Source organism: Lycorma delicatula, chromosome 13 (genome assembly GCF_047948215.1).
Source record: "Lycorma delicatula isolate Av1 chromosome 13, ASM4794821v1, whole genome shotgun sequence".
Taxonomy (NCBI): Eukaryota; Metazoa; Arthropoda; class Insecta; order Hemiptera; family Fulgoridae; genus Lycorma; species Lycorma delicatula.
The window spans coordinates 36,860,847-36,877,191 of NC_134467.1; the positions used below are offsets into that span (position 1 = coordinate 36,860,847).

General features: G+C 32.7%; 1 protein-coding gene across 2 annotated transcripts in view; it reads left to right on the top strand.

The window, feature by feature from the left end:
* The window catches only part of Myo31DF (Unconventional myosin ID), a 96,026-nt gene that overhangs the window by 9,561 nt on the left and 70,120 nt on the right, over positions 1-16,345 (top strand). For both annotated transcript variants that reach the window (XR_012758718.1, XM_075381395.1), the window contains exon 2: positions 13,913-14,019. Coding sequence is in view for 1 of the 2 variants with exons in the window: in XM_075381395.1 (XP_075237510.1) it covers positions 13,913-14,019 (107 nt within the window). In the remaining variant the exon portion in view is untranslated. The remainder of the gene's footprint in view (positions 1-13,912; positions 14,020-16,345) is intronic.

Here is a 16,345-nt window from a genome sequence, read left to right on the forward strand (position 1 = left end):
TAGAACAGCCTGCTAGTCTAAATATATAATATACTGTGCAAATTAGTTGGGATAAGCTGTTTTTTCTCTCTAAAATGTGATTTCCAGTTATGTCTAAAACCGCCTTAAACCAGTTTCATCCGCTTTGAGGCAGTGTGACTGTTTGACCTTGACAATAAGACAGCAGTTTGATTGGTTTTAATGTGGAAGTACGTTAGTTTCAGTTGTGTGCCTTTGATGTTAGCTTTTGTGCTCTGTGTAACACGTACTGCTTTTGTGTTTTTAAAAATGGCTATTATTCTGAGGAAGTGTGCAAAAATTATTGCTCTTAAAGATCACATTTATATCGCTTCTGCAGTTGGTATCGGCAAATCAAGTATTTTAAGAATTCTGATAACAATCAAAGAATCTGGATCATTGTATTCAAATAATAGAGGAAAATGCGGGCACAAATAGAAAACTACTTCAAGAACTGATAAAATTCTAATAAGAAATAGTAAAATTAATCCAAGGAAAACAAGTTCAGAGTTTAAAAGAAATTTATCGGCAACTGGTTTTGATATTAGCAGTTCAATCTTACACCGTAGGCTTCTGGAAGCCAGCCGGAAGGCAAGAAGATCAACAATTTTTAATAACTAAAATGAAGAAAAACATTTAGTATGGGCTCAAAAATATAAATCATGGACTGCTGACGATTGGAGGAACTCATTTGACGATTGAAACTCATTTATTTGTGCACGGTTACAAAGCAAATGTCATGAGGTGAGGTGACAATGAACTTTTGAGACCTGAGCAAATCCAAACAACTGTAAAACACCCTCTAAAACATATGTTTTGCAGTTTTTTCATGACAAATGGCACTAGAAGTTTAGTTCCTGTTAAAGGTATGATGAATTCAATCAAGTACATAGAAATATTACGACGTAGTGTCGGTTCTATTCATGTAAACTTTTGACGGGACATTTCAACATGATTTGGCCCCTTGTTATAATTCAAAATCAGTCAAAACTTTCATGTTGGAAATTGAAATTAGTGTACTTGATAGGCCTGGAAGTTCACCATCTGAGTTAAATCTGATTAAGAACTTGTGGAAGATTTTGAAAATACGTTTATGTAAGATGGACAATATAATAAAAGAATGCATGTTAAAAAATCCTATAAAGGTGTGGTTGCGTGATGATGAAGTCAAGAATATGTACATTAATCTAGTGGAGTCAATGTCAAAACATCTTCAAGAGGTAATTTATGCTAAAGCAGGATATTCTTCATACTAATATATATGTATTTATCAGTGTACATAAAGGGACAGAATGAATAAAAACATAATTTTTTGAGAGTGTTTTTTTTTTTTTACTTTGTCCCAATTAATTTGCACAATGTATTATGTATATATATATATATATACTTTTTTTCCTTATTTAGTCATCCCTATGACTTCAAAGTTACTTAATTATGCTGATTTTACTACAATATATTAATTTTTTCATTGTGTTCTGTGCTTTTTACTGCTTAAGGAAGTGCAATATGTTTTGTTCTATGATAAAAGAAATTTTTATTTATGTGAACAGTATATTTAAAGGAAAAAATTATTTACCGGGAAATAAATGAAAAAAAAGATAAACGCAGATGCAATTTTTATAGAAATAAAGAACAATGCAATTCATCGACAGTTTTTTTATCATGTTTAAAAAAATTAATTGTGTCGATTCATAACATTTATTTATTTATTTTTTTTTTTTTTTAAAAAGATGAGTAATTATTGTATTGTGACAAAATACAGCTGTTGCCAATTAGTATAATGACTAATAAAATAATTGAAATGAATGAATTGATGAGTGAAACTCATAATTATTTTAGGATAAAAGAACAAATCACTCATTAGTGTTGTTGTGAAATTATATACATTTTTTTTGTGAAGTGTATCATTTATATATATATATATATATATATATAAACCTTCAATCCTTTATCTTTTACTGTATATCTGTCATAATATTTTGTGGTTTTCACATGTAATTTATTGATATCGAAGAAAATGGAACAGTTTTATGCCACAAAAATATATATATGTATGTGTATTTATTGTTTAATTAACATTAATTTTTATTAATTAAAATTTGCAATGATAACATGTAATTAAGTTTTAATGTAATTTTACCTTAGTGCTGAGGTACAACGGTGTAATTTTATTTTTGAATTGTTAATTTTTCGACTGGTTTTTTTCTTTCTCTTTTTTTGGATGATTATTCATCATATAGTTTTAAAGCTTGCACATGAAAATGGAAAGTTGTTAATATAAGAAAAAAGCCTGACCAGGGTTCAAACCTGGGACCTCCAGTTGAAAGGCTAAGATGTTACCACAACGCCACAGAGGTTTGATGGTATTCTCCATTCATTTCTTTTGCGTTCTTATGGTATCTATTAATTTCCTAAGATATCTTTTCTTTATTTCATTTACTTATCTTTCCATCAGCATATTATTTATACCTGGATATTTTTATTTTCTTGTAGAAAGATTAATTAATAATGATGGATCAACTGTCAACCTAATTCATCTTTTTACAAGACCATCATAAAGTCTTCTCTTTTAATCATGTAAACATATTTATCCTGTAAAACATGTGAAGTAAAAACAGTGCTACTTAAAGAATGTTAACATTCTCTGGGACAGTTTACCTCATTGGTGCACGTGATAGTATCTTTGTGTTTAATCCGGAAGTCCCGGGCTCATATCCTGGTCAGGTATGTCATTTTCACATGCTACAAATTTACTATTTCATCTCATCCTCTGAAACAGTGGTGGTTCTAGATGCTAAACAATAGAAAGGAAAAATTTTTCTGGAACAACTACTGATGTTTACTTTTTTTTTTTTGTTTTCAGTCATTTGACTGGTTTAATGCAACTCTCCAAGATTCCGTATCTAGTGCTAGTCGTTTCATTTCAGTATACCCTCTACATCCTAACAATTTGTTTTACATATTCCAAACGTGGCCTGCCTACACAATTTTTTCCTTCTACCTGTCCTTCCAATATTAAAGCGACTATTCCAGGATGCCTTAGTATGTGGCCTATAAGTCTGTCTCTTCTTTTAACTAAATTTTTCCAAATGCTTCTTTCTTCATCTATTTGCCGCAATACCTCGTCATTTGTCACTTTATCCACCCATCTGATTTTTAACATTCTCTTATAGCACCACATTTCAAAAGCTTCTAATCTTTTCTTCTCAGATAAGATTAGAAGTCCCGGGCTCATATCCTGGTCAGGGATGTCATTTTCACATGCTACAAATTTACTATTTCATCTCATCCTCTGAAACAGTGGTGGTTCTAGATGCTAAACAGTAGAAAGGAAAAATTTTTCTGGAACAACTACTGATGTTTACTATATAGATATTACTTTTTGTGTCTCCTTCATTTCGACAGTATATCTGAATCAGGTTAGAAGGTAATGGAAAACCGGTTCAGTCTTAATTTTTGGTACTAAGCCTGACTTGTGAACTTATTATTCTTGTTAACTGTTATTTCATTGTTATGGTTGGTATACGTCTTGTTTCAAGATACGTTATGGCAGCTGCTTGCCTGCTTAACCCTCTGGCTTGGTCTAGTGGTGAACGCGTCTAAATCAGCTGATTTAGAAGTCGAGAGTTCCAACGTTCAAGTCCTAGTAAAGTCAGTTATTTTTACATGGCTTTGACTAGATCTTAGATACTGGTGTTCTTTGGTGGTTGGGTTTCAATTAACCACACATCTCAGGAATGGTCGAACTGAGACTGTACAAGACTACACTTCATTCACACTCATACATATCATCCTCTGAAGTATTATCTGAAAGGTAATTACCGGAGGCTAAACAGGAAAAAGAAAGAAACTGCTTGCCTGCCTTATATGAGTGGTAGCATCTCCGCCTTTCATCTGGAGGTCCTTGGTTCGAATCTTGATCAGGTATGGGATTTTTATAGCTCTACAAGATTGTCATTTCATTTCATCCTTTGATGGAATACCTAATGGTGGTCCTAAGGTTATAATAATAATAATAATAAAAAAAGTTGTGGTAGCTAACATATATTTATCAACTGTTTTTTTACCATGCTCTATTATGATTTTTCCCTCTCCGTAATGATTACTGATTTGTTTGAATAATTGCATTGAGGGTCTGTAAGCAGCTGTATACTATTTTGTTAAAAAAATGTTCATACATCTTTACATTAGCAACTCCAATGCATTGTCCATTTATAAAGAACTTAGTTGTTCTTCATCAAATCTGAGTTTTGTTTAGCCGATTTCCTCAGCATCATGGCAGCATTTTAGCGCTTAATTTTCAGATGGTCCCAGTTGGTTCATGCTTGTCATTTATCATATACGACAAAACTTTCACATTTCATTGCGTAAACTTTGAATGTATTTAGTAAATGAATGGTAAAGCACACACATTGATTGATATATATATGTAAACCAAAACTAAATATAACACAAGCAATTAATACATATCTATTATAGTTGATTTTGGTACATTTACACTAACTGTTACTGACTAATTTTCCTCTGTTAGTGTATGTAACCGATGTATGCGCACAGAGATGTAACACTATACGTTTATTTGGTGAAGCATTGTTATGATGTTTCACGGGTTATGTACATTTGTGTGTGTATCTTTGTGTCTTTAAGTATTCTTGTTAGAATTTTGTACTTTTTTTATATTTTTAAAATATCACTAAAATGTGCTACACATTGTACGGCATGACTTACAAACCAAAATTAGCATTTACCTTCATATCCAAAGTAAAATCATGGTATATTTAATTAAATATATCCCATCAACTCAAATGAATTGCGTCGATTAAAAAATATTAAGCGCCTGTTAAATAAAGTCTCTATCAATTGCGGTTAATGAGCTTTTAAGTTACAAGAATGGGGTGTCAGATCATTGTTTGGTATTCATAAAGATGAAATATTGATCGATATTTAGAAAATTAAATATGTTAACTTATCCTTGTATATATAAAGGTGATTTACTAAAAATGAAACAAAATTTCAGGACGTATTCTATTGGTGTAAATAAAGAAGAAAGTTCATATTAACATGTGTTCGGAAATGCTTACCCACCGGGTTGTTCTACTGGTGAACGCGTCTTCGCAAATCAGCCTATTTCGAAGTCGAGAGTTCCAACGTTCAAATTCTTGTAAAGGCAGTTACTTTTATACGGATTTGAATAATAGATCGTGGATACCAGTATTCTTTGGTAATTGGGTTTCAATTAACTACATATCTCAGGAATGGTCTACCTGAGAATGTACAGATTACGCTTCACTTACACTCATACATTTCATGCTCATTCATCTACCGTCAAGTAATACTTGACGGTAATTCCCGGAAGCTAAACAGTGAAAAAAGACTATTGATGCCGGCCTTCGTGGCGTGAGTGGTAGCGTCTCGGCTTTACATCGGAGGTCCCGGGTTCGAATCCCGGTGAGTCATGGCATTTTCACACGCTACTCGTCATTCATCTCATCCTATGAAGCAATATCTAACCTCGGAGGTTAGGTTAGGGAGTCCCGGAGGTTAAAAAAAAAGACTATTGATAACTGATTAATTTTGATTTATTATTATTTTTTTAATTCAATGAAGATAATTTGTTTTTAATTGATTTTAAAATATTTATACGGTTTAAACATACAAATGTAGAGTAATAATTTTTTTGATAAAGTAATTATGTCATATTGTTTATACTATGAATATTTTGTGATTAATTGGTAGTTTAATTGATAAAGTTTATCGAATTAATCAATACATACTAATGTAACAGCTAATAAATCATACATGTATTGATTAATAGAGACAAATAGAATAATTTATATGAATACATTTTGTGTTGTGTTTCTGTAAGTGTGCGGCGTACATATTTCTTTTATATGTTTTTTTTCTGAAATTATTATAATGTGATTAAAAGACATTTAATTAAATCCCAGCTGTACTTCTATTGATGCTGCAAATGAATATATAGGGAGATTCAAAGAAACGGGAAATTTAAAAAATTAAATAACGTTAATGAAAAATTTTTTTTAGAAAATGAATTTTATTTCATGTAATTGTACAAATGTTGCCATTTTAGGATACATACATTTTAGTTTATTTTTTAAAGATGACATCTTGCAGGTGACCTCCTCTTCTACGTAAACACTACGAAGTCTCTTCGTTAAATTGTTCACGGTTTGACGTAACATCTCGACTGGAATTTCCGCAATTGCTTCTCGGATCTTTGCCTTCAGTTCTTCCGTTGTAGCAGGTCTACTGTGGAACACTTTGCTTTTAAGGTGACCCCGCAAAAAGTAATCACAAGCTGAGAGATCAGGCGATCTGGGAGGCCATCTAATGTCACCGTTTCGTGAAATGACACGTTGTCCAAACAATCGGCGTACAGCTGCCATCGATATTCGTGCAGTATGTGACTTTGCTCCGCTTGTTGAAACCAGGCTGTGTTAAGAATCGGTGGAAATCTCTTTTGTTGTTCCACAACAAAGGTTTCAAGCACGGCTACGTAACGAGCCGACGTCACTGTAATCGCAAGACCGTTGTCATCCTCAAAAAAATAAAGGCCTGTAACACCGTAAGATGACATAGCACACCACAAGGTCACTTTCTGGTTGTGCAACGGACGCCGGTGTAGCTGCGTAGGATTTTCTTGTGCCCGGTATCTGAAATTTTGCTCGTTAACAAATCCACTGAGGTGGAAATGCGCTTCGTCTGACATCCACAGTTCGTGAACAAACTCTTCGTTATCATTTATCTTCTGAAGCATTACATTACAGAATTGTGCTCGCACAATTGCATCGTTCGGTTTCAGTTCTTGGACGATCTGTAAATTGCACGGATGGTATTGCAAGTCCTTCACTAACATTCTTCGAACACTTGAACTATGCAATTGTAAAGATGGTGAGAAACGACGGATTGATCGATGTGGACTTCGTGTGACAGCATCTTGTAAAGCTTGAACATTTTGTGGTGGACGGACGGTTCGCTCACGGGCTGGATGTTTCTTTTTCATTGTCGAACCGGTTTCCTCGAAATTAGATATCCGTGTTTTAATTGCATGTGCTGATGGAACACGGTCGTGCCGTCCTAGATTAAAATGACGGCGAAATTCTCTACGCGCTTCCTCCACGCTGTCATTGTTTTTGTAAAACGCTTTGATAGGAAATGCACGTTGCGTACACTCCAAGGATCCATGACAACTAAATGGCAGGTTAGGTTAGAGAGGCTGGCGCCACTTATCAAGTGGTACTAACCGCCCAGGGCTACCAACTTTCAAAATTTTCCGTTTCTTTGAATCATCCTGTATTTCTAAAGGGAAAGTTTAGGAATCGACTAAACGGGGTTTTTGCAATTACCTACGTTTCGACCAAAAAAAAATTTTTTTCGAAAGATATATTACGGTTCACTCAGGCCTTGAAAGTCAGGGACGGTTTTGAAAAATCACCAAAAGTCAAAGAAATCTATTGAAATTTGTAAAATGTCAGGGAAAACTTCAGGAAAAGTTTTTTTGAGCAGAAATATGACTAAACGATAACATTACATAAATATGTATTTTCCTTACTGAAGAGGCTTCAATCATCGGAAAAAACAAAGAAAATTTCATTGAAACGCTTTTCGTAAATGATATATTTTAACAAATGACACGTAAATGACACATTATTTATTTTTCCAACTTATCCCTTTTCTTATCCTCCGTGGAGAATCAACCTATAAATCTTAATTTTTAATCCCCTATAAATCTTTAAAAAAGTCTGTTGATGCAGGTCTCCGGGACGCGAGTGGTAGCGTTTCGGCCTTTCATAGCAGGTCCCGAACTTTGCCGGGTATGGCAAGGTCAGAATTAAGATTTTGACTTTAAAAACCTTTGACCTTAAAAAATCAACAGCTCCTTTTGTCTTTTAGCAAATTTTTTTACCATTTTCTGTCTATGACAAACCCAGACGCATTTTAAGTTAATAATAGAACCTATATGTTATTACATGTGTCTTTACTACTGAAGTGTACGTGATCAATAAGGATTTGAATATCATTAACCCAAGATATCGTCATATCCTTATTTTATTGAGATTCGTTTACTGCATTCCAAGCTTTAGAATATTTGGATTCTTTCTTTTGTTTTTCTGTTTGGCCTCCGGAACCCCGCAAGGTATTAGTTCAGAGGATGAATGAAGATGATATGTATGAATGTAAATGAAGTGTATTCTTGTACAGTCTCAGATCGACTATTCCTGAGATGTACGATTAATTGAAACCCAACCACCAAAGAACACAGGTATTCACGGTCTAATATTCAAATCCTTATAAAAATTACTAGCTTTACTAGGATTTGAACCTTAGAACTCTCGACTTCGAAATCAGTTGATTTGCGATTACGAGTTCACTACTAGTCCAAACCGGTGGATTACTGTCATAGCTGACATACTAAAAAATTACTTATAACTATTATCACAGACGAAATTTTAAAACTAAGTAATACAAAAGAGCATAATTATTGTATTTAGTTTACTTTATAAGTTGTATGTAATTTGTATATTTAACGTTAATTAGACGAGGTTAGCTAGCTAAGCGAGCGTAGGTGTATTTCATTAGATTAGGTTGATTCCGTATACTGACGAATCGTACGAATATCAATATAAATTTCTTTTTAGCCTCCGGGACCACTATCACTTCAGAAGATGAGATGAAATGGTAGTTTTGTAGCCTGCAAAAATGCCATGCTTGACCGGTATTCGAACCCGGGATCTCTGCATGAAAGGTCGAGACGCTACCACTCGCGCCATGGAAGCCATCATATTAACATAACTTAACCAAACGTGACCATCGCTCGTTAACCTCGTCTAATTAACGAGTTAAATATACAAATTATATTCAACTTATTAATATTTAAATTAAATACAATAATTAATATACAGAAAAGAAACAGCGGTACTTAATAACAGAGTCCAAATCGAGGGGCAAACCCTCTGTTAACACAAGTACCAAAATTTGAGTTTCTACCTCTTATTTATCTCTAAGTTGAGCACCAGTTCGATTTAACGGGTTTTAAAACGCCTGTGGTGTTTAATGTAAAAGAAAAGAATCAAATTCGAAAGTAACGGCTATTTTGCGGGAAGTTTGCTATTGTTGGAATTGCCAGATGCACTGGCAATTTCAAGTCGAATTTCAAATTGTTAATAACAATTTAAATCGAAGAAAATTACGGAAGCGTGTGATGGACATAGATTTTAAACTATTTTATGAATTAAAAAAAGGCGGACGTGGAACGGTGTTGTTGTCTCTTTTCAAATTGTCTACTTAAAAGGTAGTGACCAATATAACATAAAATAATCCGTATTTATGGATAAGTTATAAAAGATTTACATTTTTATATTTGGCTTTTTTTTTTTTTACTTTCCCACCTAGCGCTATATCAGAGGATTAGCTTTAGAAGGGAAAGTGTTGTAATCGGTCCAGTTTGGGCATATGCGGTTTGCAAAGGGTCGTTACATTTACACCTAAGGAACCCAAAAAACCGGATGGGACTTTTCCGGATGTTCTTATGTATGTGCGCAAGTGTGTGTGTTCGGTGTCGCATCCTAAATTAACTTATATCCTCATAATTACTCAACTAATTTTGACCAAACCTGGTCAGATTACGTCTATATGCACCAATGTTCCAGAACATTGGTGCTATTAAATTTTCAACTTAAAAGGTCAAGGCTGTAAAGCAAGGTCACCCTCATTATCTCGAGATTTTGCCTAATTAAGGTCTTATTTTTCTTAGGAATATTTGTTAATTAAAAAATAATAATATTTCCAAGAACAAAAAAAAAATCAAAATCGCACCCCCACCCTAAAAATAATCTAACTAAAAAAGTGGCTAAGTAGGTATAGTATCCCCTCTCACAACAAGGAGCGCTGGTGCACTGAGGTACAGCTGCTGCAAAAATAGTGTTATTGTCATGATTCCAAAGAAAACAGGAGCAGATAAATGTAAAGAATACAGAACAATTAGCTTTAACTATTTATGAATCAAAAATCTTAACTAAAATTCTGTACAGAAGAATTGAGAGGAGAGTGGAAGAAGTGTTAGGAGAAGACCAATTCACTTTCAGGAAAAGTATAGGGACAAGGGAAGCAATTTTAGCGCTCAAATTAATAGTAGAAGGAAGATTAAAGAAAAACAAACCATCATGTGGCATTTATAGACTTAGAAAAGAAATTTGGTAGTGTAGACTGGAATATAATGTTCATCACTTTAAAAAATGTAGGATTCAACTATAGAGACAGAAGAACAATTCCTAACATTTACTGGAATCAAACTGCAATAGTAATAATCGAAGAGCATAAGAAAGAAGCAGTAATAAAAATGGGTCAGACTAGGATGTTCCCTATCCCCGTTACTTTTTATTAATCTTTATAGAAATAGCAATTAATGATGTTAAAGAATGCTTTAGATCTGGAGTAGCAGTGCAATGTAAAAAGATAAAGATACCACAATTTGCTAATTCTAGCCGAGAGTAAAAATGATTTAGAAGAAACAATAAATGGCATGGATGAATTCCTACTCAAGAACTACCGAATGAAAATAAATAAGAACAAAATGAAAGTAATGAAATGTAGTAGAATAAAGTAGATGGACCACTGAATATAAAAACAGGACGAGAAAAGACTATGGAGGTTTTGTTATTTGGGAAGTACTAAAAATGGACGAAGCAGGAGCAGTATAAAATGCTAAATAGCACAGGCGAAACAAGCTTTTAGTGAGAAATATAATTTGCTTATGTCAAATATTAATTTAAACATCACGAAAACATTTTTGAAAGTATATGTTTGGAGTGTAGCTTAAGTGAAACCTGGACGATCCCAGAGTACCTGAGAAGAAAAGATTAGAAGTTTTTGAAATGCGGTGCTGTAAGAGAATTGTAAAAATCAGATGGGTGGATGAAGTGACAAATGAAGAACTGTTGCGGTAATTAATGAAGAAAGAAGCTTTCGGAAAAATATTGTTAAAAGAAGAGACAGACTTAGGCCATATATTAAGACATTCTCGAATAGTGTTCTGGAGTATTATAAAGAACGATTGTTAAACGGACTTGTTATCTTTACAAAGACGGTTTCTTTTAGCCTCTTTCTGGATTTCTCCTATTATTATATTTTCTACTACTTTCTTCTTAATTGCTAGGAATCCGTTACTCAAGTGTGCTATACCAGTATTGTTGTAGTATGTAATGAGATATCATATTATTTTAATTTTTTGGTATACGTTAGACTGATAATGACAAAATGTTTTGTCAAGTAAATGTTAATAATGTTTGTTTTCTGTAGAAAATAAGGTGTTGTGTTCTTTCTTTCTTTTTCCTGTTTAGCCTCTGGTTATTACCTTTCAGATAATACTTAAGAGAATGATATATATGAGTGTAAATGAAGTGTAGTCTTGTACAGTCTCAGTTCAACCATTCCTGAGATGTGTGGTTTATTGAACCCCTAGCACCAAAGAACACCGGTATTCACAATCAAGTATTCAAATCCGTGTAAAAATAACTGATTTTACTAGGACTTGAATGCTGGAACTCTTGACTTCCTAATCAGTTGATTTGGAAGGTGTTGTGTTCTAGTTTTACTTTCAATCACAGTGATTTTAGTTTTCCATTAAGTTGTGATCGTACATATATTCTTTGTTAAATTAAAATCTGCATTTTGAAGTATTTTATACAAAGTTATTAAATATTGTTTTTTGTTTACTTTGCAAAATAATATGGGCTAGTTTTATGAAAAATGTTTAAGCAATCTTACGTTCAAGCCAATTATTTAAAAAAATTACTTTATTTAGTTTTTATTTCTTATCTAATAAAATTTATATGATATTTATATTGATGGTATTTCCTATTATGATGTTCATGTCTATGTAAGAACTTATTAGATTACTTTGAAGTGTAATTTAATGAAACAATTTATCACAAAAAAATAATCTAATTTTAAATGTATATAGTAAATAAATCATTAAAAAATAATGTAATAATAAGTATTAAAAAAAGATGCGAGTTAGTGAGCAGTTATGAGGATGGTGTAGGCTCAGATAAATAAAATATGTATATATTTTGTAGAGTAAACTGCAGTAGCATAACATTATAAGAATCAGTAGAATTATAGTTGGTCAGGAAAATTCAATAAAAGTAAGGAAAAAAAAATCTTAAAATTCAGCGTGAAGGTATGATGTATGTTACTAACAAAAAAAAAAGAAATAGTAACTGATCGTGTTGTATAAAAAAAATCTTTTGTGGTTTCATTAATAAGTAGATTACATGGGATTGCAGTTCCAGATATTTCAGAACTCCATCATTACTTTTATCTGCGGCACTCGTGAATATTTTATCTTTATTGTATTTGTTTTTTTTAAGTAAAATTTACTATTTTTCAATAAATTTTATATTACGTTTGTATAGTCATGGTTTTTATTTGTGTTGTAATTTAAATTTATGGTTAATATATTTGTATATGTATCCTATCTATACTTAAATGATTTGTAAAAATTGACTTTCTTGTATATACTGTGTAGAATTTTTTTTTTTTTTTTTTTGTCTTCAGTCATTTGACTGGTTTGATGCAGCTCTCCAAGATTCCCTATCTAATGCTAGTCGTTTCATTTCAGTATACCCTCTACATCCTACATCCCTAACAATTTGTTTTACATATTCCAAACGTGGCCTGCCTACGCAATTTTTCCCTTCTACCTGTCCTTCCAATATTAAAGCGACTATTCCAGGATGCCTTAGTATGTGGCCTATAAGTCTGTCTCTTCTTTTAACTATATTTTTCCAAATGATTCTTTCTTCATCTATTTGCTGCAATACCTCTTCATTTGTCACTTTATCCACCCATCTGATTTTTAACATTCTCCTATAGCACCGCATTTCAAAAGCTTCTAATCTTTTCTTCTCAGATACTCCGATCGTCCAAGTTTCACTTCCATATAAAGCGACACTTTCAAAAATCTTTTCCTAACATTTAAATTAATTTTTGATGTAAACAAATTATATTTCTTACTGAAGGCTCGTTTAGCTTGTGCTATTCTGCATTTTATATCGCACCTGCTTCGTCCATCTTTAGTAATTCTACTTCCCAAATAACAAAATTCTTCTACCTCCATAATCTTTTCTCGTCCTATTTTCACATACAGTGGTCCATCTTTGTTATTTCTAATACATTTCATTACTTTTGTTTTGTTCTTGTTTATTTTCATGTGATAGTTCTTGCATAGGACTACATCTATGCCGTTCATTGTTTCTTCTAAATCCTTTTTACTCTCGGCTAGAATTACTATATCATCAGCAAATCGTAGCATCTTTATCTTTTCACCTTGTACTGTTACTCCGAATCTAAATTGTTCTTTAACATCATTAACTGCTAGTTCCATGTAAAGATTAAAAAGTAACGGAGATAGGAATAGAACATCCTTGTCGGACTCCCTTTCTTATTACGGCTTCTTTCTTATGTTCTTCAATTATTACTGTTGCTGTTTGGTTCCGGTACATGTTAGCAATTGTTCTTCTATCTCTGTATTTGAACCCTAATTTTTTTAAAATGCTGAACATTTTATTCCAGTCTACGTTATTTGTGAAGAATAGTAAACTGATATTAATTTACCTTTGTGATCAATGTAATGATTTATTATTATTTTTTTTATTACTAGTTCTAATGTTATGTAGTTTGAAATTAAAATATGTAACTAATAAATTTTCAAAATATTAACTGTTTTCCTCTATTAAAACACCCAATTTTGTAAGTATACTTGACATTGTTAAAAAACAATTATTTATTTAATGCTCCTACTAAAATCATATAAATTTGAGATCCATGTAACTCGGATAAAAAAAAAGATATATTTTTTATAATATTGAAACTGAAATTATTTTTGTTACAGATTTCATGCAGGCCTGATATATACCTATATTGGGGAAGTATGTGTTTCTGTTAACCCTTACAGATCACTTAATATTTATGGGCAAGATACAATTACTAAATATAAAGGTAAGTAATTTTATGCTAATATTTTTTAAAACTTTAATTACCTTAAAAAAATTTTACCATATAATTTTTTTCTATTATTCTTTTCAGAAAAGATATTACACAATGAAAAAAAATTCAAAAACACATTAAAAATTGTATAAACTGAGTGTGCGAGTGAAATCTCCTTCTGTTCCTGGTGTGATTGTTTTAAGCAGCCATTGAATGATAAATTATATATTAATTTTAATACCATACACTTTACTTCAATAAACCAAACTGTTTTATAATAAAACACTTTTGTTTTCAATTATCTATGCAATGATTTTTCAATTATTATCAGTAACTGTGCTGTTGTTTTTATATTGGTTTTGGCTGATGTTAGTTCTGGTAGTTTTTCAATGGACACACTCATATGAACAGTTGTTCATTTAATATATGACTTAATAATTCAAAAAGTATGTCAGATCAATATGGACATGCTTTTTGACCACATTCTGAATACTGTTACAACTCTATTTTATGTTATGTCCATTTATACTACAGGGTTATCATAAAAGAATGGTGCGGTTTTGAACATGGTTTAAATTAAAAGAGAATTACTTACAGTTTATTTTTTTTATTTTTCAAATTTGTCATCTCAAACATTTATTTACATAATTAATAAATTTCATTATGTGCGCCCTTAGTCGCTCGACAAATGTCCAAATGATACTCAACTTCTCTCCAAACATTAGTTAACATTTCTTCGTTAATGGTTGTCTTTGCTTTATTAATCCTGTTTTTTAAGTGGTTTAGGTTCGGATTTTTTGTGTATAAACAACGCTTTTGATGTACCCCCACAAGAAAAAATCGCAAGGAGTCAGGTCTGGACTCCTTGGAGGCCAAAGTATGGGTCCTTGCCGGCCTATCCATCTATCTACAAATTTTTCGTTCAAAGCGTCCATGACCGATGCATTGATGTGTGGGGGAGCAACATCTTGTTGGAAATAAAGTCGATGAATGTTTTCGAGTTCATCCGGCTGAGGAAAGCGATAATCGGTTAACATGTCAAGATACACAAGTCTATTAATTGTTTTTTCAGCAAAGAATAAAGGCCCTATTACACGATTTTTCATCAACACCACACCAAACATTAACTTTAGGCGAATCACATTGTTTCTCAATAATTGCGTGTAGGTTTTCAGAGCCCCATATTCGTGAATTGTGTCTGTTGACACATCCATTCACATGGAATGTAGCTTCGTCTGTAAAAATTATATTGTCTAAAAATGATTCGTTTTCACTTATTCTGTCCGACATTTCAACAGCAATATTGTAATGTTTTACACCATCATCGGGTTTCAATTCCTGCAGTATCTGGATTTTATAAGCGTGTAATTTCAGTTTTTTACGTAAAACTTTGTGAACTGTTGATTTTGGAATACGTAATTCGATGCTTCGATGGGGGATGGACTTCCCAGGACTTCTAATTACCGATTGTCTAATTATTAGTTCAACCATTTCGTCTGGTACACTTGGTCTGCCGGTTGATTTCTGTTTCTTAACCGATTCAGTTTCTTCGAATTATATGAACCAACGTGTTATGTTATTTTTGTGTGGTGGATCTCTTCCGAATTCACGTCGAAATGCACGAACTAAAATTACGGATTTTAATTCAGCCATCAATAAAACACACTTTGCTTTGTCTTTATCCGAGAACATAGTAACTCGCTAAACTCACCGCAACAACAATACAAGAACTGAAGTTGCGATTACAACTGCTGATAAAGAAACTTTTGGGTTGGAGGCTTTCAGAGATACCAATATAACATCTAGAAATTTCCCTGCAATCTTCCTATGAATTACTGAAACCACACCATTCTTTTATGATAACCCTGTATTAAGGATTGAATTCTTTCACCCAATTCTTGACTATTATGCTGCTGTCCCAGCAACATAGGAGCGAGGTTGTGTCAAAGAATGAATGGTAGTTGAAATTCGACGGGATTACCATGCATTACCCTTTTTTAATCTCAGCAGTTATTGGTAGGTTTTTTAATTTCGCCATATATACCACGATGTGATATCTATAGGAGAATAGGCCAACATAGTAGTAACATAGCTTATATCTTTGGAGATAGGCTTTAGTGTTTCTGATGTCTAGGTGGCTTTGTGAGTCATTCTATCATATCTTGCCGTTGAGATATTGGAACTGGTAAACACAAGACCACATCGATCTGTGATGATTGAAGGTTTGTTTGCTAATCTTAAAATTGGATATCTATCTGTGGATGAACTTGGCGGCATCGAATGCTGCATTATGAGACAAATTATTCCACCACCTTTGTTTTCTTTGGTGTTGGTCAGT